We start from the raw sequence: 23,725 nt of genomic DNA on the forward strand, positions 1-23,725 counted from the left end.
CTGACAGTGGATGTCAGCGCCATCTTCTAACGGCAATAGCGATAGCGAGGGCGGCTCCTCACACCTAAAGACATCGGATATGTAGATGCCTAAAAAAGAAAAGGTAGCTATTCAGAGTCATCAAATAAGAAGAATCTGACTTATGGTACCAATATCTATTCAGGGTAAAAATAATCTCTCTACCTAAACACCTACATCTCCTCACCCCCCCAGTACACTGGTAGTCCCAATTCATGTAAAATTCAAAGCTGGATTTGGAGTTAGACTGTGGCTCTCTTTCTCTAAATCCAAGCATGTCTCATGTCAGAGCTGTTCTCCATTTGTTGCAGTGAAATCACCAGTTTCTTGGTTTTCTTTCTAGTTGCTCCATGTTACTTGATGGTTTGTTCTTTTATGCTATAGTTTTATCCAGTACTCTTACAGGTAACATCTTTTCATGAAGCTGCTGAGTTCTGAATTGACCTTGGCCATCTTAGCAGTAAAGAGGATGCCTCAGGAGTCAGAGGCCACATATTCCTTAGATCCTTCCTAGGCTGAGTATTTGACAGAAGCAGAACATGTAGATTCAAAAGCAAGGCTACTACTTGATGTATTTTCAAGTCACTCTTCACCAGAATTGATCATTGTCTTTGTTGTGTCATCACTGTCTGTTTCTACAAACACAAAGATAGATCTGATACAAAGAGAATGTTACAGCACTGGCGGCTCACATTGTTTGGCATTTCTGGCTTTCAGGTAGCAAGAAGCACTAATGGGGAAGAGGAGCCATAGGGGTTGGCACGGCCAGAGGATAAGAGATAGGAGCCAGGCCAAATACTGAGAAAAGTCTCGTGAACAGCATGACTCAAAGGAGTGACACTCATACACCCAGATCCAAGTACAGGAAACCACAAGTCTTTCTTCCCCTCTTGACTATCCTCTCCCAACCATTGTTATCTTCACAGTCTTTGCAATGCAGGCGTGTTTTATATTGATGGCTGACACAGGGGGACACTTCTGTTTGCCACAGACAAGCTTAAGATCTTTTGTAAAGAGAATGAAGGGAAGGTAAGATGCCCTTTGAGGCCTTATCCCTAAAGCTATTATTTATTTTTCTAAGCACTTGACCATATAACTACGCCAGCAGTGTAGAATCCACTGTGCCTCATGCATTTCTGCAGAAACAGGAGTCATGAGAGTCTTCCATGACAGCTTTGTGGGTTGGCAGAGTGCAGTGTGGGAGGTCTGAAGCCAGTGAGCAAGAGCAGTGCCCTCTACGTGTGCTTTATCCCTTTCTTCTCTCATCCCAACTGTCCACACAAGCTGCTATCGCGAGCATCCTGCCACTTCCCTTGACCTGGCAGACACAGGTGTACAGGCACTGTCTCTAAAAGTACGGTTCTCTCAGCACCTCACTGTGTTTCTTGCAATGGAACGTTTCCATCCCTTTGTGCATTTCTGTCTGAAACAGATGATCTGAAAATGAGTGACTGCAAAGAATGTAATTAAGTGTAACTTACAAATAATATAAATATTTAGGGAAAATACATGGGATGTTGAGTCCATCTCCAAGCCAACAAAAGATCAAGGGATGTGAAGCTTTACCAAGCGCAGTAAAGGAGAACTCATCTGAACCCAGGGGTAGCTGTTGCTGTGATTGCAGGGTACCTGTGCTATAACTCAGGTATTCAATATTGATTAATTTTGTCCTTTGGTTACTTAATTTATACATGCAATATTTTCTGATTACTCTGTCCAACTCTTTGAACTATTCATCCCTTCTCTGTTGATCTCCCTCTCTACTTAAGTTCCTATTTAAGACCATGATTTTTAATTTTTTCAATATGTTTTTATTTAAATTAGAAACATGAATTTTTCATATGTCAGTCCCAGCTCTCTCTCCCACCCCTCCTCCCTTGTCCCTCAACCAGTTCCCCAGCCCTCCACCCAATCCCCACATCATTCCCCAGGGAGGGTGAGACCCTCCTTGGGGGGATCTCTAAAGTCTGTCATTTCAACCTAGGCCCTTCCCCATGTGTCCAGGCTGAGAGAGCATCCCTCTATTTGGAATGGGCTCCAAAAGATCATTCATACACCATAGTAAACACTGATCTACTACCCAAGGCCCCAGTGATTTCTGTGGCCTCCTCCCTGGCACTACATTCATGGAGTCGGGATCAGTCTCCTGTTGGTCTCTCAGCCATCAGTCTGGGATTCTAGAGCTCCCCCTTATCCGGTCAGCTGTCTTTGTGGGTTTCATCATCATGGTCTTAACCCCTTTGCTCATCACTCCTCCATCTCTGTCACTAGGTTCCAGGAGTTCAGTTCAGTGTTTAGCTGTGGGTATCTGTCTCTGCTTTCATCAATCCCTGGATGAAGGTTCTAGGATGGCATATAAGGTAGTCATCAACCTTACCATCAAGGAGGTGAAATTAATGTAGTCTCTCCACTACTGCTTAGCTTGCGAGTTGGTGTTACCCTTGTAGATATCTGGAGATCTCATTAGAGTCAGCTCACTCCTCAAGCCTATAATGACTGGATCTATTATGGTACCTCTCATCCTGCTTTCCTCTATTCTTACCTCGACTCAACCTTCCTGCTCCCCCATGCCTTCTTCTCCCTTAGTTTTGTTTTGAAACATTTATTCCGTATGCTTATTTGGTTATTTGAACTACATATTGGCACCTTGTTTGGTTACTCTTGGGTACCTGATTGAAGGCAACGATTTCTAATTTTCTTGAATCAGTTGTAAGTCAGTTATTCAGCTTGGGGAGGTAGCCCTCCCATAATCAATCCTCCATCGATGCCTGACTGTTGATGGGGATATTTTTGTGTATAACCTGTGTGGGTATTACCGAGTGATCTGAGTCTGTGATTGGAGTAACTGCATTTTGTCAAGAAGTCATTTTGAAGCTCTTCTCTTTATTTTCCCTGCTGTTACATTCTTTACATGGTGTAAGTGGACTCCTGAGAGTTGCTCCTGGGGCCACATACAACTGTTTCTTTTCTCTCCTTTCTCAGAGGCAGGGCCCTCCCCACTGCTGCTACCCATTCTCTGCAACTAAATCACAAGTTTCTTGGTTTTGATTCTAATTACATCATGCTAATTGAAGGGTTATCCTTTTCTTGTGTCTTTTTGGTTTCCTTCATTTCCATGTTTCCAGAATCATACTTACCCAGCATTCTTGCAGACATCATCTTGACTCATTTTAATGGTTCTGCTGCAGAGTGCTGAGTTGACCTTCTTGGCCATCTTAGCAGTAAGAAGGATGTCCCAGGACCCTGAAGGACACATGTTACTTATATTCTTCCCTAGGCTGGGCATCTGACAGAAACAACTCTTGTAATTTTGAAATCAGGACTCCTACTTGATGTATTTTCAAATCACTATTCTGCAAATCCACCAGATATGATCATTGTCTTTACAGTTTTTTCTTCATCATTGTCTAATTTTGTGAACATAAAGTTAGGACGGATACCCAGAGAATGCTACAGCACTCACATTGTTTAGCATTACAGGCCTTCTGGCTGTAAGGAGCACTAACAAGGAAGAGGAGCCATAGGGTTTGACATGACCAGAGGATGAGAGATTGGAGCCAGGTCAAATATTGAGAACAGTCTTGTGAAGAACATGATTCAAAGGAGTAACACTCATACACAGATCCAAGTACAGGAAACCACAGGTCTTTCTTCCCCTATTGATTATCCTTCCTCAAACATCATTCTGTCTACAGTCTCGTGTTTCATATTGATGGCTGATTCAGAGGACACTTCTGTTTGCCAGAGAAAAGCTTACGACTTCCTATAAACAAAATGGAGGAAAGGTAAGATGCTTTTTGAGACTTTCTTGCTAAAACTATTATCTGTTTTTCTTAGTACCCGACAATATAACTACACTAGTGGTGGAGAATCTATGGTGCCTCATGTGGTTCTTCAGAAACAGGAGTCATGAAAGTCTTCCATGACAGCTTTGTGGATTGGCAGACTGCAGTGTGGGAGGTTTGAAGCCAGTGAACCAGGACAGTGCCCTGTCCTTGTACTTTCTCCCATTCTTCTCTCACCCCAACTACTCAAACATGCTGCCATTGTGAGCATTCTGCCACTTTCCTTGACATGGCAAACATATGGGTATATGAACCGCGGTACCTCTCTATGTTTCCTGCAATGGAAAGTTTCCATTCCCTTGTGTAATTCTGTCCAAGTAGGAAACAGATGGTGTAAAAATGAGTGACTACAAAGAACACAATTCAGTACAATCTACCATTGATATAAAAATTAAGGGAAAGATACAAGAACCCATCTCCCAAGACAAAAAAAAGCAAGGAGTGTGGATCTTTACCAACTGTAGTAAGGGAGAACTCATCTGAGCCCAGAGGTGGCTGTTACTGTGCTATACTCCAGGTATTCAAAATTCATCAATTTTGTTTTTTGTTATTTAATTTATTCATACAATGGTCTCTGATTATTTTTCCAACTCTCTGAGCTATCCCTTCCATCTGTGTTGATCTCCCTCTCTGCCAGTTATTTTCTGGTATCATGATTCAGTGTTGTTCTGTAACATTTATTCTGCATGCCAATTTGATTCTTTGAACTATCTATTGACAATTGGATTGTTTACTTGTGGGTACCTGATTGAAGGCATTGATTTCTTCTCTTCTCAAATCAGATTGGCTATGTGACTAATGACTGTGTCTTGTTAAGATGTCACTTTGAAGTTTTTCTCCTTATTTTTCCTGCTCTTCAATTCTTCCTACTCTTCCTTCTACAATGTTAACCTGAACCTCAAGGGATATGGCCTGCATGACTTTCTTAGAGGTAATCTCCCAACCTTTGCTTAATCTCAGTTCCCTGTGCTGCCACAATTTTCTTCTTTTATGGCCATTGGCTTAAAATAGAAGCATCTCTCATCAAGGTTGAATGCAGTGTCCATAATTAGTATTAACATAAATATCGTAAGAGCTGCTCCATGCTGTCAGTTTAGTTCAACAACTGGATTCAGTTTCCCCACAGGTCAAATGAACTCCCCAATTTTGTATTTTCCAGCACTAGGCAAGCATTCCTTCACATGGAGTGGTCTTCAAACCCAATCATAAAGCAGTTATTTCCCCCATAACCATACTAAGACTATCACACAAATATGCAATTCTGACCAGGCAGGTTGGTCTCATAGATTGCAGGATTCATAGCTGGTAAGACCATACATAGATGTGGCTTTCCCTTCAGGGTCCTGCATAGCACCTCCTGGGTTTGTGAAAGCTAGCACCAGCAGGGAGGAAGATTCTGCCTTGGTACTAGCTTGTTCTATGTATTTTTTTGCAGTCAAGGGGTTCAGTGTCTTCAACAATAGGGTCTGAACATGTAGTTGTGATGAAGCAAACATAAGATATGAGAAGAATCTCTATTGTTTGGTGCTTTTCCAGGGACTTCTTGCCCAACAGTTCATAAAGAGCTATAACTTGTCTGGTAGGATATTTTATTTAACAACTATGGCTCCTAAGAAGTTTCCCCAATGTATATAATATAGCCCCCTACAATCTCATTTTTCAAAAATAATCATTTAAAGTGTAGTTTTAAGTTTGGAGGTTTCTCTATGGTCTTCATTTTGATTAGCCACTTAATCTCCTCTGATTTACCTGTTTCTCCATCACTGTCCTCCTTCTTTCTAAAACCATATCCCTTTTTGTTCTTTCATATTTCCTTCCATCCATTTTTTTTGGTTACCACTGAGGCATGTTCCTTCCAAGGAACTTTTTCTCGTGTCCTGGCTTCCACAAGTACTCCATGTAGATCACATAGACTTAGAGATATGAAGCTAGGATCCACAAATAGAGCAGAATATACTGTATTTCCATTTATGTTCTCCCTGAGATTTCTCCCTAAATACATTTTTTCAGCTCCAGTCATTTGCATAAAAGTTTCAGAATATAATTTATGTTTACAGCTGAATTTGTCCCACTGTATATGTATACACTACTTCATTATCTACTCATTGTTTGATGGACATCTTCGCTGATTCTCTATCCTAGTTATTGTGAATAGAATGGCAGCAATGAACATGGATAATAAAGGGTCATTTTTATTAGCATATTAAGTCTTTTAGAATTCATGTCAAGACATGATAATCAGGTAATGTGTTAGTTGAAATTACAATTGCTGTGATGAAACACCATGACCAAAGAATCTTGGGAAAGAGTTTCTTCATCTTATACTTCCACTTCATAGTTCATCATCAAAGGAAGTCAAGACAGCATGAGAAGATTCTTGAGGCAGGACTTACTGCAGAGACCACAGAGGAGAGCTGTTTATGGGTTGCTCAACCTGCTTTCTTAAAGAATCCAGAACTATCAGCTCAGAGATAGTACCACCTACAGAGGACTGAACCCTTCATCATCAATTACTAATTAAGAAAATACTCTACAGACTTGTATACAGCCTAATCTCATGGAGGAATTTTCTCAGCAGAGGTTCCCTCCTCTTTTATAATGATAACGTGGGTCAAGTTGACAAGAAACTAGCCAGTACATTTATTACAACAGTTCTATCTCATTTCTGGAAGAATCACTATACTGATTTCTACAGTGGTGGTTTCAATTTGCCTTTTCACCAACAACACTAAATGAGTGTTCCTCTTTTCCATCCTCATCAACATTTCTTGTTCTTTGGATTCTTGATGAGAGCCATTCTGTTAGGATAAAATAAAATCTCAAAGCAGTATTAATTTTGAATTTTCCTGGCCACTGACACTGAACACTTCAAAATCTCAGCAGATATTCATATTTCTTCTTTGGGGATTTTTGGTTCAAATCTACAGTCTATTCTTTGTGTTTCTTTCCTTGGTGTTTTCTTCTTTGAGTTCTTTATGTTTTATAGACACCAGTCTTCTTCTGTGTGTATAGCTGGCTAATTTTACTGTTTTTACTTCAATAAGGTGTTTTTTTCCTGTCTTCTAGAAGTTCATCCAGGTGTTTATTCAAATCCTCTCCAAATTCCTTGATCTCCTGAACATGCTTGTAACTCTTCTTTTGAATCCTGTGTCTTGAACTTCATCTAAATTATATTCACTTGGGATACATGCTACAGGATTCATGATCTTTAGGAGAAACATATTGTTTTTATTTTTCATATTACTTGTAATTTTATGATGGAATTTAGACCCCTGGAGTTTGGTTCTTGGTTATATCTTTTGGTATATGTTTCACTCATCATTTTGGAGTCCCCAGATAGAATATGAACTGTGTACTTTGTGGGAATCCCAAAGAAACAAAGTTTGTCAGAGGCAGTTCTCTATCTGGGGTCTGTGAGTACCTACAGAGAAGATCAAGGCAGGGTATTTAGCTGGATAGCTAGTGTAGCCCTAAGAAGATATAAACAAGGAGAGTGGTTTCTATCATATTGGCTGTGACAATTGATTGGCAGTTATATATTCTGTCAGAATGTAGAAAATTGCATTCCAGTGCTTTTCCAGATCTAGGATTTTTAGAGAGGACACTGTTATTTTGTTGATAGGTTTTGTGAGTAAGCTGACACATGTTCCTTCACCCTTTAATGTCAGCAGTCTTTATGTTTCATTTACTCCTGATGTCACTATACTTTGTTATGTAGGCCCTTTCTTTTTCATTTGGATGGCCACCATTGTTGTATTGTCCTAATATTTTTGTAGATACAGAAAAATCCTTGATGCTATAACATCATGGAATTAGTCTTCTGTGTTTTACTCTGTATTTCAGACCACCCTTTGCAGGAAGGATACCCAGGGTTGGTCTCTAAATTGTGTCCCAGAGGTCACCAAAGTTGAGATCTTTTTCTATTTTCTCGTCCTTCCTTCCTTCTTTCCTTCCTTCCTTCTTTCCTTCCTTCCTTCCTTCTTTTTTATTTTTGTTTCCTTTTTCTTTCTTTTCCTTCAGGCCAGGCTTTTCTAGACTTTACTATGTAGTTGGTATTGCGATTGAAGTCATGGATCTCTTCCTGGCCCATTGTCTAGAATCTGATATTCCATAAGTAAGTTACCATGCCTGGCAGATGGTTTCCATTATAATCTGTCTTCCCTGTAGATGTTTCTGTGTCACAGTGGACTCTGTTTAGCACAGTTGTCACTTCTTTCTTTTCCACTTTCTTCAGATATTCTTTTTTTATTCTTCAAGAGTATTAGAAGTTCAGTAAGCAACAAATGAATGCCTACATGTCTAAAAGAGACTGAAACTCTTTTAGACCATCAGTATAGTCATTTATTGAACATTAAATGTTGTAAAATGACCAAGGCCATTATTACTCATCTTCCAGCACAAGCCATTCTTTCAAACACTAGAACTTTCCTCTGACAGAACCCTCAGTGATGAACTATTCTATGTGTTTTGTGGTACCAACTTATAAAATATTTGAAGACATCTACCCTCAATCTGTAGTTACTGTTGGGTTTATGATTAATTTATTCATTAGTTCCATGGAAGCTTTCAATTTCTCACTGTGTCTCAGTAGAGAGACAGACACTTTTGATGTAATAGCAGACAACAGAAAAGTGCTTAATGTCCTCAAAGGCTTTCCTGCTTTCTAGTTTCAAATCTAAAATGGAGAGTAGGTCACATTAACCTGCAGGTCTTGTTCTTTTCATACTGGTCTTAGTAAGACTTGCTATTCTCATCATGACTCTCATTCATGATTTCCATATTTTCTCATTTGATAGCCTGTCGTGCCAGGCCTGAGAGCAGCTGTTGGTCATGCTTTTGGTTCCCAAGTTCCTGCACTAGAGAAGAACCAGTCTTAGGACAGAAGAATTTTGGGTTCACCTTTCTATTTCCTTCTGACACAGCTCTAGACACTGAGTGTCTAAATTGGGACTGCCAACTACTCTCAGTACAGGATATGAGTTGTAGATAGCCCAAATAATTACAAACTGAATTTAAATTAAGGCTCCAAAAATATTGCTTTTGAAAAATTACTTTCTATCTTCAATCCTGTGTCTCCTCTCTATGAACCGGCTCAGTCATTACCACAGAGCAGGGTGGTCCTGGGAAGCAAAGAGTACACAGAATGTGTTCATGTCATTTCAATTTTTATTCTTTGCCCCAGGAATACTAGTGGAGAGTTCCTAAGCAAGGATTCCAACATCTCAATCTGGGAGGCTCCCATCACAGCGCCAAATGGACGCATCTACAGTGATTCTTCATATTGTGACATCATGCTCCAATGCATGATTTCTCTTTCTCTTATCTTTGCTCTGGTTGGGATGGCACGAAATGACATGGTCCTGTGATTGCTGGGATTCTGTTTGCACAGGGATGCCTTCTCTGTCTACATCCTCAACCTGGCTGGGGCTGACTTCCTCTTCCTGTTCTTTCAGTTTGTATTTTGCCTTCTTTTTATGATTTACATATTTTTCTCCACTCCCTTCCACATTCCTTTGTTTTATATTGTTCTGGCAGAATTTCCTTATTTTTGTGGGCTGAGCTTTCTCAGTTTCATTAGCATTGAATGCTGCCTGTCTGTCACGTGGCGCCATCTGGTATCGTTGCCAATGCCCAAAGCACACATCAGATGTCACGTGTGCCTTGCTTTGGGCTCTGTCTCTGCTGTTGTGTTTCCTGCATGGGGATGTATGTGGTGTGCTGTTTAATAGTTTTGGATTTTTTTGGTGTCAGACATTTCGTTTCATCATGGCATCATGGTCAATTGTTTTATTTGTGGTTCTCTGTGCGTCCAGCCTCACCCTGCTGGTCAGGATCTTCTGTGGCTCACATCAGATTCCTGTGACCAGGCTGTATGTGATCCTTGTACTCACTGTGCTGTTCTTCCTGATCTTTGGTCTTCCCTTGGGGATTTACTGCCTTTTCTACAGATGGATTGGGAATTTATATTATGTTCAAATTTGTGATGAGTATGTGACAAAGCTCATGTTTAGCAAAAGTTCTGTGTATAATACACTGTTATTTCCCAGTGATCTTATGCTGTTTATTACTGTGGCAGTTTGAACGACAATGCCCCCCCATAGGGTTATGTATCTGAGTTCTTGGTCCCCACTTGTTTCAACTGTTTAGGGAATGATTAGGAGGTGAGACCTCATTGGTGGAGATATGGCACTGGGGGTGCATTTTAAGGTTTCAAAAACCCAGTTTATTTCCATTTCCCCATCTCTCTGTCTTATGTTTGTAGATCAGATGTATGCAGTCCCCTACTGCTTCAGTGCTATACCTGCCTGCTTGCTCACCGTAAGACTTGTTAACAAGCTATTTTCCATTATATGCCTCATATCGGTGGTTACCCCTAGAAACAGAAGGCAGAAAATAAAAGGGTAACTGGGATATCTTCAATGAAGACTCTTTACTAAGATGTATGGAGGGTTGAGAAGCATATGATATATTTTCTCAGAGAAGGTTTACTGTTCACAGGACTGAAGGGATGGGGAGAAGTTATAAGAGTTCAGAATTGGCTATAGGAACATATGATTGCTGGAATGGGCCATTGGGAATGGAGTATTGCTTAGTTTATGTGGGCTTCCTATCAGTTCACAGCCTAACGCACACAGAGTGATATACACACATACACACGGGGAGGAAGATAGAAAGTAAGAATCAGAGTCAGTCAGCAAGACAGAGATGTAGTGATATTTATGATTTATTAAAGGTTTCCTGAAGATTCGGAAAGCAAAGTCAGACACAAGCAATAGAAGTCAGCCACACACCTATAATCCCAGGTCCATAGAGCTAGGCAGTGGTGGTACACACTGTTAATCCCAGGACTCTGGAGAAAAGCAGATGGATCTCTGAGTCAAAGACCACCCTGGGCTACCAGAGCATGACTCAGAACACATCTCTGTAACTCCAGCACTAGAGGGATATGAAAGATAGAAACAAAAGTAGTCAGTATCAGGCATTCACATTGAGGATAGAAGAATTCATTCTCCAGTCATACTGAAGATAGGCGCATTCATCGTCCAGCCACACAGAGAATAGGAATGTCCCAGTCCTGTTAGAGGTAAGAGCTCTCTGGTAGCTTCGCTTCTTTGCTTCCCTGAACTTCAGGTTGAAACCCAATATCAATCTCTGGGTCATGCATTTTTTCATGTTACACAGAAACAGACAGAAACAGAGACAGTGTCACTGAAGAAAAAAGAGATAATCAAAAGTAAAGCAAGGAAAACAATAAATACAACACTAAGTTACTCTCTTCCTGGATACTGTTAGTGTTTTTTGTTACCTATATAAAATAGGAAATCGGCCTGGCTAAAACCCTTTGACTGAGAACCCACTGTGATATCTTATGCCAGCATGCAGAGGCATGTGAAGAGAAAATATGGGTTGCTAGTGGGAAAACGCACGCATTTTATGTCTTTCTATAGCCTCCACAAAGTTTACATTTCCAAGAGCTTTCTCCATCTCAGTGACAAACTGGCTTTTCTTATTATCTTCTACAAGTTTGACAGTGTCTTCTTATGTAATGTCACATCTGTGGAATGATCTCACTGCCACCATAGCTACCTTGAGAATGGAAGGAAGCCAATAAAATGGGAGTGCATATGTGTTTGTGTTTTAAAATTAATTACATGAGGGGGTAATGTCTTTATACATACGAAGAGTGACTTAAAGGAGAGAAATTTGATAGGCCTTGACACATCTGGGGGCAACTTCTCTCATCTCCGTGGTCCCACCCAACTAATAAATGGATCACTGATCTGCTGCCGAAGGCTCAATAGATTGCCTAGGTCTCCTCACTGACACCCCCACTCAGGGGGTCTTGATCAGTCCCATGCTGGATTCCCAGGCTGATGCCTGGGATTCAAGAGTTAACCTTTGTCTGGTCAGCTGTTTCTGGGGGTTAAACCAGCCAAGTCTTAATCCCTTTGGTCATCAGTCCTCCCTCTCTGTTACTGGCTTTCTTGAGTTCAGCTCAGTGCTTAGCCATGGCAGTGTGCCTCTTCTTCCATCAGCCACTGAATGAAGTTTCTGTTTCTCAGACTCTCTGGCCATGGGATTGTAGGCTGGCACTCCCCAGATCTATGTCTAAAATCCATATATGAGAGAGTACATGCCATGTTTCTCTTTTTGTGACTGTTACCTCACTCAGGATGGTTTCTTTTAGTGTCATCCATTTGCCTGAAAATCTCAGGATTCCATTGTTTTTTTTTCTGCTGAATAGTACTCCATTGTGTAAATGTACCACATTTTCTCTATCCACTCTTCAGTTGAGGGGCATCTAGGTTGCTTCCAAGTTCTGGCTGTTACAAATAATGCTGTTATGAACATAGTGGAACAGACATCCTTGTTGTATGAATGACATCTCCCCCTTTCTGGTTAAACAGAAATTAGGTGCAGCCGGAGTGTAAGTTATCCGAAAACCACAGGGGTGATGGAGCCTGTCTTAGGATCTATCTGAAAGGCCTTACACGTTTGGATTACTTTGCCAGCCGTCAAAGCTCCTGACTTAGGGGGGTGGAAGTATCAGAAGGGAGCCTGTCCTCGATCAGCCATCAATAGGGGTGGTTATTTTTGTGGGTAAATGGGCCTTCCAAGGCCCCTGGCTGGGGCTGCAAGGTGGGGCATGAGCAGATTATGTGCTCTGGGTGAGTTTGTCTCCTTCCAAAATGCACATTTAAATGACTCATTACACTTACTGGTTGAAACTTGTTTCTTTTAAAAAAATGTTTCATTTGTTTAATTTTTAAATAAATTTTATTTAAATTAGAAACAATTTTACTTTACATATCAATCCAAGTTTCATCTCCTTCCATCCTCCCATATACCTCACTGATCCCCCATTCACTCCCCATGGAGGGTGAGGCCATCTATGAGGGATCATCAAAGTCTGTCAAGTCATTTGGTGCAGGGCCTAGGTCCTCCCCTGTGTATCTAGGCTAAGACAGTATACCTCCATGGGGAATGGGCTCCGGAAGTCCATTGGTGCACTAGGGATAAATGCTGGTTCTACTGCCAGAGGCCCTACAGACTTCTCATGCCTCTTAGTTGACACACACATGCAGGAGGCCTGGTTCAGGCCTACGCTGGTTCCTCAGCTGAAAAACTGGGGTCCATGAACTCCCATTTGCTTAGGTCAGCTGTTTCTGTGGTTTCCCCAGCATGGTCTTGACCCCTTTGCTCATTACTCCTCCCTCTCTGCAACTGGATTCCAGGAGTTTGGCTTAGTGCTTAGCTGAGGATGTCTGCTTCTGATTCCATCAGCTATTGGATGAAGGCTCTAGGATGGCATTTAAGGTAGTCATCATTCTTATTAAACAGGAAGGGTGTTTAAGGTAGCCTCTCCACTATTGCTTAAATTCTTAGTTGGGGTCATCCTTGTGGATCTCTGGACATTTCCCTAGTGCCAGATTTCCCTTTAAACCTATAATGGCTCCCTCTATAAAGGTATCTCTTTTCTTGCTCTTCTCTATCCATCTCCAGATTCAATCTTCCTGATACCTCATGTTCTTCCCCCTAGACAATCATGGTAAGTACTCACACATATATGGATATTAGATATAGAGCAAAGGATTACCATCCTACCAGCCTAAAACCACACCCCAGAGAAGCTAGGAAACAAGGATGACCCTAAGAGAGATATACATGGTCCCCCAGAGAAGGGGAAAGGGACAAGAGTTCATGAACAAATTGGGAGAATGGGGCAAGGGGGGAATGTAGAAGAAAGAGGAGGGGGAAACTCTTGTTTTTTAATAATTATCTTGGTACTAACTCAGCATACCAATAGGCTCATTTTTCATTTCCACCAATTTCCTTAATGAATCCCCACTCAGTGCACCTAGGGGAAGCAATGGATGGGTTTATAAGACCTTAGGGATTATCACTTTATCACTACCCTTGACATTGCCCTGCTTCACCTTCATAAATAAGCTGCATTACCTTCTCTACATTTTCTTTAAGCACCTCAATAGTTTCAGAAATATGGTTCACTACTGAACACATTCACAAACTATAGTTGATTCTCAGTAGCACCATCTATTGTATCTCTCTGGTTGGTAAACATAACCACATCTACAAACAGAAGGAGCTCTTTAAATATAACAAAAACTTTTCACTGAAGGAATCATAAGGTGTGATTTTCTTATCCAGATATGAACTCTTTGAAATATAACCCCAAACTGCCAGGCAAGATGTGCCCATTGGTACAATAGTGGCATGACTGGTATTTGAGTAAACACTTGCTCTGTAGTTGGATTTGAACCCTTTCCATAATAGTGTCCCTTTAATCAACTTATTGGGGTTTCACAACATCCCTGTTTGAGCTTCATCCACTCTTGGGTCTAAAGCTGTCCCCACTACTGACCATTCTCTTCTTCAGAATCCTGAAAGCAGTGTAGGGAAGGCCCAGTTTCCATAGGTCACAGCAGTTAATAGACACAGAATGAATACCACATTTCTAATAAGTTTCTACTGGTTTACTTCAAATTGCATCACATTAAAATAAAATGAAAGGCTTCATTTCATAGGTCCCCACAATGAGTAGTTTGATCATTGTCAGACCTTGTACTATATCACAGCTAATAAAAGTGAATTGGATAAGTAAGAAAATGATTTAAAAAGCACCGATCAATCTTTTTCTAACTAAAATTTGATTCATGCCTGTACAAAACTTTTAATTTATTTAGTACCAAAAATCTAAAAGGACATTTACTGTGATTCTTTTCAGGTTACTCCAGGGACATTCACCTCCACACTTGGAGGTAGATTTTTTTCCTTAAGTGACATTATTTTCAAGTACTGTTAAGTTTTTATACAAGTCTTACCCATTCGCATTTTTCATATATGATGTACACTCACATTTTCTTTTATGTCTGTTTTACAAAAATCTGGAAAATGTATTACCACAGCTAAAGGCATTACAAGGTTCACATAGTTCTGACAGGGCAAAGAACACAAAACAGTTATATTTAGAAAACTAATCTACTAAAATAACACATAGGGATAGAAGTAATTTCAAATATTTTAGACATAATAAATGCAGTGCATGAACTAACAGGGAAGGGGAACCATAGCAGTTGTCATGACCAGAGGATGAGAGATAAGAGCCAGACCAACTGTCAAGAACAGTCTCGTGAAGAGCATGACTCAAAGAGTTGGTGCTCATATGCCAGCAGATCCTACTCTAGGAAACCACAGTCCTTGTGCTGTCTTGATTAAATGCCTTCCTCAACCACTGGTCTCATATCATTCTCCAGTTACAGAAGTGTTTCATACTGATGGCTGACTCCAGGGTCCCTTCACCTTGCCACAGACAAGCTTACCACATCCCATAAGAAAAATGGAGGAAAGGTAAGAGACCTTTGAAACCCTTCTCCCATAGTCTTTATCTGCTTTCTTAGTCTGGGACCATACAACTGCATCTTGAGGTGGGGAATCTAAGGAGTATCAGGTTCTCCTGAAGACACAGGGGCTACAAAAGTCATTCTTTAGCAGTGTGGGCTGACTGACTTAATTTTGGGAGATTAGAATCCCGTGAATCAAGGCAGTACCCGCTTCTTGTAATTTCCCCTTATTCTGCTCTCATCTCAACTATTCAAATGTCTTGTTATTGTGAGAATTTTGCCACTTTCCTTCACTTGGCAAGCAATATGGGTACAGGCACCCTCTATAAAAGCACAGTTCTGCCAGTAACTCAGTCACTGTGTTTCCTAAAATGCAGATTCTATCCCTTTGTTTTTCTGTCTCAGTAGGAAACAGATGGTCAAAAAATAAGTGACTGAAAAGAACACAGATGAGTGTAATTTAGCAGTAATCTGCACATTTACAGAAAGTTACACAAGGTGTTTAAACCCAACACCAACCGAAGAACACTTGGAGTGTGGAGATGTATCAACAGTAATAGTCATCTGAACCAAGATCTGGGTGTTATTCTAGATGCAGGTGTAGTTGTGCTCACCCAGACATACAACTAACTTTGTTCATTGATTAATTTTGTTATTTGATCATTTGATTTCTGTATACAATGTACTCTGATTACCCTCCTCTCCCCTCTTTTACCTCTATCTCACCCATTTCAACTTCCTCCTCCATCCCTACTAGTCCCTTTTTCAGATTCATCATGTTTGCTTTTGTTTTTAATACAGCATCAGACAAGACAAATGTGCTTAATGTTTCATACTAGGAAGGGTGTGTAGCTTCATTGGCAATTGATTGATCTCAGGATGTGGAACACACCTTTCTATTGTCTCCTAGGTTTAGATGTTTTCATAGAAATGTAACGTGAAACACAAAAGATCCAGAGACAGATACTGGGGTTCAAACTTCAAGCTGATATTCAGAAAAGCAAAGCAGCTGGCCACTAGTTCTCACCTCTAGCTCAGGCTGAAAGGGCTGATCCACTAGCTCTTCAACAAGCCTCAAACTGCTGCCTCCCATCAGTGTGACTGGAGAACCCTGAGACTGAACATCACCTCAATGTGGCTGGAGAATGCATGCCTGATACTGAGACCTTGCTCCTGTCCTATATACCTCCCTAATGCTGGGATTAAAGGCGTGTGATTCCAGGTGCTGAGATCATCTTTGTGTGAGCTGTTTCTCTTTAGGACTGGATTAATCTTGTGTAGATTTGGGTAGCCTTGAACTTGCAGAGATCCATCTATTTCTTAATCCTGAGTTCTAGGAGTAAAGGTGTGTACCACCACCCCTTAGTTGCTGGCTGGTGGGATTAAAGGTGTTTGTCTGCTTTCTATGACTTCTGGCTGACTTTGCCTTCTAAATCCTCAGGTGAGATTTAATAAATCATAAATGATACATCACCACAAAGAAATCTGCTATTTTTTCTTACAGATTTTGTTTTGCAAGAAAAGTGGCACATGTCCTTGCAGCCTTTTACATCAGCCATCTATATGTGTCATCGACTCTTGACACTTGCCACTAGAATTGTTGTGTATGGGGTTCATTTCTTGCCATGTCCATTTGTAATACCTCCTCCGTTTGAAGGTTTATATCTTCCTGTAGATCAAGGAAAACCCATATTGTATTTCATGGAATTAGTTTTCTGTGCACGAAGGATTCATTTGTTTGGCCTCTAAAGTGAGTCTCAGATTTCTTATAATTTTCTCTTTTATCCTTGCCTGCTTTCTGCCACAGCCCAGGCTTTTCTGGACTCAATATATGACTCAAAGTGTCCTTGAACTCATGGATGTCTTCCTTCCTCATCCCAGAGTACTGGGATTCCACAAGTAAGCTAACATGGTTGGTTGAGCAGTTTCTATTATCCTTCTCCCAGAGACTGTCTTTGTCTCCAAACCCTGCAGATGTACCTGTGCCACATTACCCACTATTTAGCACAGTTGATATTTCTTTCCTTCTCTCTGTCTTTTCCCATATTAAAATTTTAACCCTGAAGAGTGTTAGAAATTCAATTCAGTTCAGAATCCTATGCCTAATTCTTCAAGGCCAGAGGTTCTCAGATTTCCTAATGATGCGACCCTTTAGTATAGTTTCTCATGTTGTATTGCCCCATCCATAAAATAATTTTTTTTGGTTTTTCGAGACAGGGTTTCTCTGTATTGTTTTGGAGGCTATCGGTCTAGCCCAGCCTCGAACTCACAGAGATCTGCCTGCCTCTGCCTCCCGAGTGCTGGGATTAAAGGCGTGCGCCACCACCGCCCAGCTATAAAATAATTTTTATTACTACTTTCTAACCATAATTTTGCTACTGTTATGATCCACAATGTATGTATCTGATATACAACATATATTTTTATTTTTACAAATGACCCAAAATGATTAGGACACCCTGCTGTAGGTTCTCATTGCAGCTAATAATGTACATTCTTAGGTTGGAGGATGACAAAGTCCATCATTAGCCATCTCTGTATTTTAAACTATTCTTTCAAACATACTAGATCTTTCCACTGAAAGAATGATAAACAGTGATATTTTTTCATTTTGTATGTATTTCGTGGCACTAAACATGCTCTAAAATATTTGTCAAAGCATTCGCATCTATGTTTGGTTTATGACTCATTCATTCATCTAGTAAAAATTCCCGCCTTACTCACTGTGTCCCTATGGAAAGTTGGACACTTGAGATACAGCAACAGACAACAGACAAATGCTTAATGTCCTCAAAAGCTTTTCCATTTCCAGATTCAAATCTGAAATGGAGACAGGATAACTTCAGCCTGAGGTTCTGTTTTTTTTTTCATACTGGCTTTAGTAAGAGTTGTCATTTCCTTCATGTCTCTCATTCACGATTCATATATTTTGCCATTTGTTAGCCTCCCCTTGCAAGGACTGAGAAAAGCTGTTGATCATGCTTCTGGTTTCCAAATTCCTGAATTAGAGAAGTACCAGCCTGAGGACAGATGAAAATTGGGTTCAGGGTTCTGTTTCTTTCTGACACAGTCTGAGACACTTAGTGTCTATAATGAGGCTATTGCTACTCTCATATTAGTATAGAATATGTGATGGGGGAAGTCCTTCTGTGTATATGTTGATAAATAAAGCACTGTGGCCAATATGGAAGCAAGATAGGTGGGACTAGGAATCAAGGAGGATTCTGGGAAATGTAGTCAAGGGTGGAGAGTCGCCATGTGATCTCAGGGAAGAGAGGATGAGTCAGGATGCTGTCCTCAGAAAGATAAGTCCTTATAGAAATATATGTTAGTAGTCTTGGGTTAATACTTAAGACAGAACTAGCCAAAGAGAAGTTGTGTACATTGGCCAACAGCATTGTAACTAATAGAGTCTCTGTGTGATATTTGGGGTTGACACAGCTCTGGGTCCTGACTGGCGGGAAGAAGGCCTGGTACAGATATGTTTTATAGTTTTCATATATTTTTCTTTTCCTTTTTCTTTTTTCCCTCAATATATGTTTTTATTTAAGTTAGAAACATGAATGCTTCACCTGTCAATCCCAGCTCCCTCTCCCACCCCCCACATCATTCCCCAGGGAGGGTGAGGTCCTCCTTGGGGGGAATCTCCAAAGTCTGTCATTTCATCCAAGGCAGGACCTAGGCCCTTCCCCATGTGTCCAGGCTGAGAGAGCATCCCTCTATTTGGAATGGGCTCCCAAAGACCATTCACACACCATGGTAGACACTGATCTACTATCCAAGGCCCCAGTGATTTCTGTGGCCTCCTCACTGAGACTACATTCATGGAGTCTGGATCAGTCCCCTGTTGGCCTCTTAGCCATCAATCTGGGATTCAAGAGCTCTCCCTTATCTGGTCAGCTGTCTTTGTGAGTTTCACCATCATGGTCTTGACCCCCTTGCTCATCACTCCTCCATCCCTGTCACTAGGTTCCAGGAGTTCAGTTCACTGTTTAGCTGTGGGTATCTGTCTCTGCTTCCATCAGTCACTGGATAAAGGTTCTGGGATGGCATATAAAGTAGTCATCAACCTTATCATCAAGAAGGGGCTATTAATGTAGTCTCTCCACTATTGCTTAGTTTTCCAGTTGGTGTTATCCTTGCAGATCTCTGGAGATCTCACTAGTGTCAGCTCTCTCCTCAAGCCTATAATGACTTGATCGATTATGGTATCTCTCATCCTGCTCTCCTCTATGGCTCAGCCATTAAAGGCTAGGCTCACAACCAAAATTTTTTCCTTTTTCTAATTAATGTTTTTTCATTTTACATACCAACCCCACTTCCCCTTAATACCTTCTCCTGAGCTCTATCTCCCTTCCTTCCTACCCTCTCAGGCACTCTTCACCAGGGCTAAGGCTTTTCTTGGGGAGCAGGGCATGGCTTGTATATAGCCCAAATAAATACAAACTGGATTTAAAGGAAGTATCCAGAAATATGTTTTCATAATTTACTCAGTCTCTACCATCATGTTTCACTTCTTTACATACCAGGTCAACCATTCACTCAGAGCATGGTGTCCTGAGGATCAGAGAGGATACATCATTGCTCAAATCTTCATTTTCTTTCCAGGTACAAAAGGGGAGGGTTTTTAGATTGGTTCCAAACATCCCAGACTAGGATACTAACATCACACTACCAAATGATACCTACCACACTGCAATATCATTTTGTAAAATCATGTTTTGTGACATGATTTTGCTTTCACTCATCTTTGAACTTGTTGGCCTGCTTGGAAATGCCATAGTGGCATGACTTCTGGGCTTTCAAATGAACAGAATGCCTTCCCTGTCTACATTCTCAACCTGTTGGGTGCTGACTTCCTCTACTCATCTTTGAAATTGTATATTGACTTCATATTATCTTGGCCATCTTCTACTCCAATACCATTGATACTCCTCTGCTAACTACTGTTGTGTCAAACTTTGCTTACCTTTGTGGCTTCAGCATGCTCATTGCCATTAGTATTGAATGAAGCCTGTCTGTCATGTGACCCATCTGATATCATTCCCAATGACCAAAACACACAACAGCTGTCATATGTACCCTGCTTTTGGTCTTGTCACTGATGCTGAGCCCTTTGAAGGATGTGGATTCATATTTGATAATATTGGCCATGGTTGATGTCAGACACTTTATTTCATCACATGTATGGTTTATTGTGGTTTTCTGGGGTCAAGTCTGTCCTACTGGTTACTATCTTCTGTAGCTTACACAGGATTCCTATGACCAGGCTGTATGTGACCATTGTGTGAACAATGCTTGTCTTCCTGCCCTTTGGTCTATGCTATGGGAACTATAGGTTCCTTTTAGCAAGGATTGTCAATTTTAATGATGTTGTATCTTATAATTTTTATCCAATGCCTGCATTTCTGTCTGTTTTAACAGCTGTGGCAATCCATCATTCATTTCTTTATTGGTTCTATTAGGCATCCTAAGTTCTAGTCAAGGACTCTAGAGTTTCTTCTGCAGAGAGTCATGCAGGACAATCCTGAAGAGGAAGAATGTGGAGAGAAGGGTCCTTCAGGAAGTTCTAGAGAAATGAAAATAGTCTGGCAGTGAATGAGAGAATCTTTGATCAGGTGTAAGTAGCCTTGAGAGACAACTTTGCCTTTATTAGTTTGTGGCATTTCATAATCTTGTGTATTTGTTTACCTGAGGTTAAGTCAGTTGGGAAAGTAGTCAATCTTGTGGAAATTGATTGATACTGAATTTGTTATACAAACACTGACTGCAGCATTTCTGGAGCTGTCTTAGTCAGGGCTTCATCACCTCCTTTTGTGGGGCTCCTTGGAAGCTCTCTGGGGTACAGGAGAGCTGTTGACCACTATTGACAGATGCCTCCTTTAGCAGAAGGGTCAAGGAAATGCAGCACTTTTGTCATTGAGCTTGGTAGTAGTTAAACCCATGTTAATTCCCTCCCCCCACAAAATCCCTTTTTTATTTTCTTATTTAAATTAGAAACAAGCTTATTTTATATGTCAATCTGAGTTCCCTCTCCCTCCCTTCCTTTCCTGACCCCCATTGATCCCCTATCCCATCCCTTTTCTGCTCCCCAAGGATGGTGAGTCCTTCTATGGGGAATCTTCAAAGTCTGCCATATCATTTGGAGCAGGGTGTAGGCTCTCCCCCATGTGTCTAGGCTGAGAGAGTATCCCTCGATGTGGAATGGGCTCCCAAAGTCCATTCGTATACTAGGGATAAATACTAGTTCACTATCTGAGGCCCATAGATTAACCAGACCTCTGACCTAACATCCACATTCAGGAGGTCTGGATCAGTCCTATGCTTGTTTCCCAGCTATCAGTTTGGGGCCATGAGCTCCACCTTGTTCAGGTCAGCTGTTTCTGTGGGTTTCTCCAGCCTGGTCTTGACCCCTTTGCTCATCACTCCTCCCTCTCTGTAACTGGATTCCGGGAGTTCATCTCGGTGTTTAGCTGTGGGTGTCTGCTTCTGCTTCCATCAGCTACTGGATGAAGGCTCTATGATGGACTTTAATGTAGTCATCAATCTCATTATTGGGGAACAGCATTAAAGGTAGCCTCTCCACTATTGCTTAGATTCTTTGTTAGGGTCATTATTGTAGATCTCTGGACATTTCCCTAGTGCCAGATTTCTCTTTAAACCTATTCTGGCTCCATCTATTATGGTATCTCTTTTCTTGCTCTACTCTATTCTTCCCTTGACTCAATCTTTCTGTTCCCTCATGTTCTCCTTTCTCCTCCTCTTCCCCCCCTCTTTTTCCAAACTCCCTATCCTATGCCCCTATGATCCCAAATATCTCAGTAGATCTTGTCCCTTTCCCCTTCTCTGGGGGACCATGTATGTCTCTCTTAGGGTCCTCCTTGTTTCTTAGCTTCTCTGGTGAAGTGTATTGCAGGCGGGTAATCCTTTGCTCTCCATATCTCTTCAAAGTTGTACTCGAAGTTCTAGCTAGAGCAGTAAGACAATAAAGGGAGATCAAGGGGATACAAATTGGAAAAGAAGAAGTCAAATATTCACTATTTGCAGATGATATGGTAGTTTACATAAGTGACCCAAAAATTATTCCAGGGAACTTCTACAGCTGATAAACACCTTCAGCAAAGTGGCAGGATACAAGATTAACTAAAAAAATCTGTAGCTTTTACCATATTCAGATGATAAAGGGGATGAGAAAGAAATCAGAGAAACATCACCCTTTACAATTGCCACAAACAACATAAAATATTTTGGGGTAATGCTAACCAAACAAGTGAAAGACAGGTATAACAAGAACTTTGAGTCTTTAAAGAAAGAAATTAAAGAAGCCCTCAGAAAATGGAAAGATCTCCCATGCTCTTGGATAGATAGGATCAACATAGTAAATATGGCAATCTTGCCAAAAGCAATCTACAGATTCAATGCAATTCCCATTAAAATCCCAGCACAATTTTCCACAGACCTTGAAAGAACAATATTCAATTTTATACTGAAAATCAAAAGACCCAATATAGCCAAAATAACCCTGTTAAACAAGGCAATGTCTGGAGGCATCACCATCCCTGACTTCAAGCTCTATTATAGAGCTATAGTCCTGAAAACAGCTTGGTATTGGCACAAAAATAGACAGGTAGACCAATGGAATCAAGTTGAAAACCCTGATATGGACCCACACACATACAAACACGATTTTTGACAAAGAAGCTAAAATATACAATGGAAAAAAGAAAGCATCTTCAACAAATGGTGCTGACCTAACTGGATGCTGGCATGTAGAAGACTGCAGATAGATCAATATCTATCACCATGCACAAAACTTAAGTAAATGAATCAAAGACCTCAATGTAACTCCAGCCACACTGAACCTCTTAGAAGAGAAATTTGGAGGTGCCCTTGAATGAATTGGTACAGGAGACAGCTTCCTGAACATATAATACCAGTAGCACAGACGCTGAGATTGACCATTAATAAATGGGACCTCCTGAAACTGAGAAGCTTCTGTAAGGCAAAGGACATAGTCAACAAAACAAAACAGTGGCCCACAGAATGGGAAAAGTTATTCACTAACTCCACATCTGATTTCTAAAATATACAAAGAACTCAAGAAACTAGTCACTTAAACACCAAATAATCCAATTAAAAAGTGGGGTACAGACCTAAATAGAGAATTCTCCATAGAGGGATCTAAAATGGCTGAGAGGCATTTAAGAAAGTGCTCAATATCCTTAGCCATCAGGGGAATGCAAACCAAAACAGCTGCGAGATACCATCTCAATCCTGTCAGAATGGCTAAAATCAAAGACACCAATGACAGTTGATGCTGGAGAGGATGTGGAGAAAGGGGAATGCCCCTCCACTGCTGGTGGCAGTGCCGACTCGTATAGCCACTTTGGAAATCAGTATGGTGGTTCCTCAGGAAAATTAGGTGGCTTACATTTCAGAGGTTCAGTCCATTACCATCATGGTGTGACAGCGCTGGAGAATGAGTTGAATGATATGCAG

At 40.8% G+C, this 23,725-nt stretch overlaps 1 protein-coding gene and 1 pseudogene across 4 annotated transcripts in view; both read left to right on the top strand.

Annotated features, from left to right (window-relative positions):
• The window catches only part of LOC101826132 (mas-related G-protein coupled receptor member B2-like), a 32,800-nt gene continuing 9,075 nt past the window's right edge, over window positions 1-23,725 (top strand). The window contains exons 1-3 of one of the 4 annotated variants that reach the window (XM_040733345.1): window positions 1-164; window positions 3,714-3,803; window positions 15,140-15,233. In XM_040733345.1, the coding sequence (XP_040589279.1) occupies window positions 15,223-15,233 (11 nt within the window). In that variant the 5' untranslated portion in view covers window positions 1-164; window positions 3,714-3,803; window positions 15,140-15,222. Of the gene's footprint in view, window positions 165-948; window positions 1,048-3,713; window positions 3,804-15,139; window positions 15,234-23,725 lie in introns of those variants that run through there. The other 3 variants (XM_040733344.1, XM_040733346.1, XM_040733347.1) reach the window with 3 other exon arrangements.
• LOC101834133 lies at window positions 6,095-9,944 on the top strand (annotated as a pseudogene).

The sequence above is a fragment of the Mesocricetus auratus genome, unplaced genomic scaffold (assembly GCF_017639785.1).
Source record: "Mesocricetus auratus isolate SY011 unplaced genomic scaffold, BCM_Maur_2.0 Super-Scaffold_100030, whole genome shotgun sequence".
NCBI classification, from domain to species: Eukaryota; Metazoa; Chordata; class Mammalia; order Rodentia; family Cricetidae; genus Mesocricetus; species Mesocricetus auratus.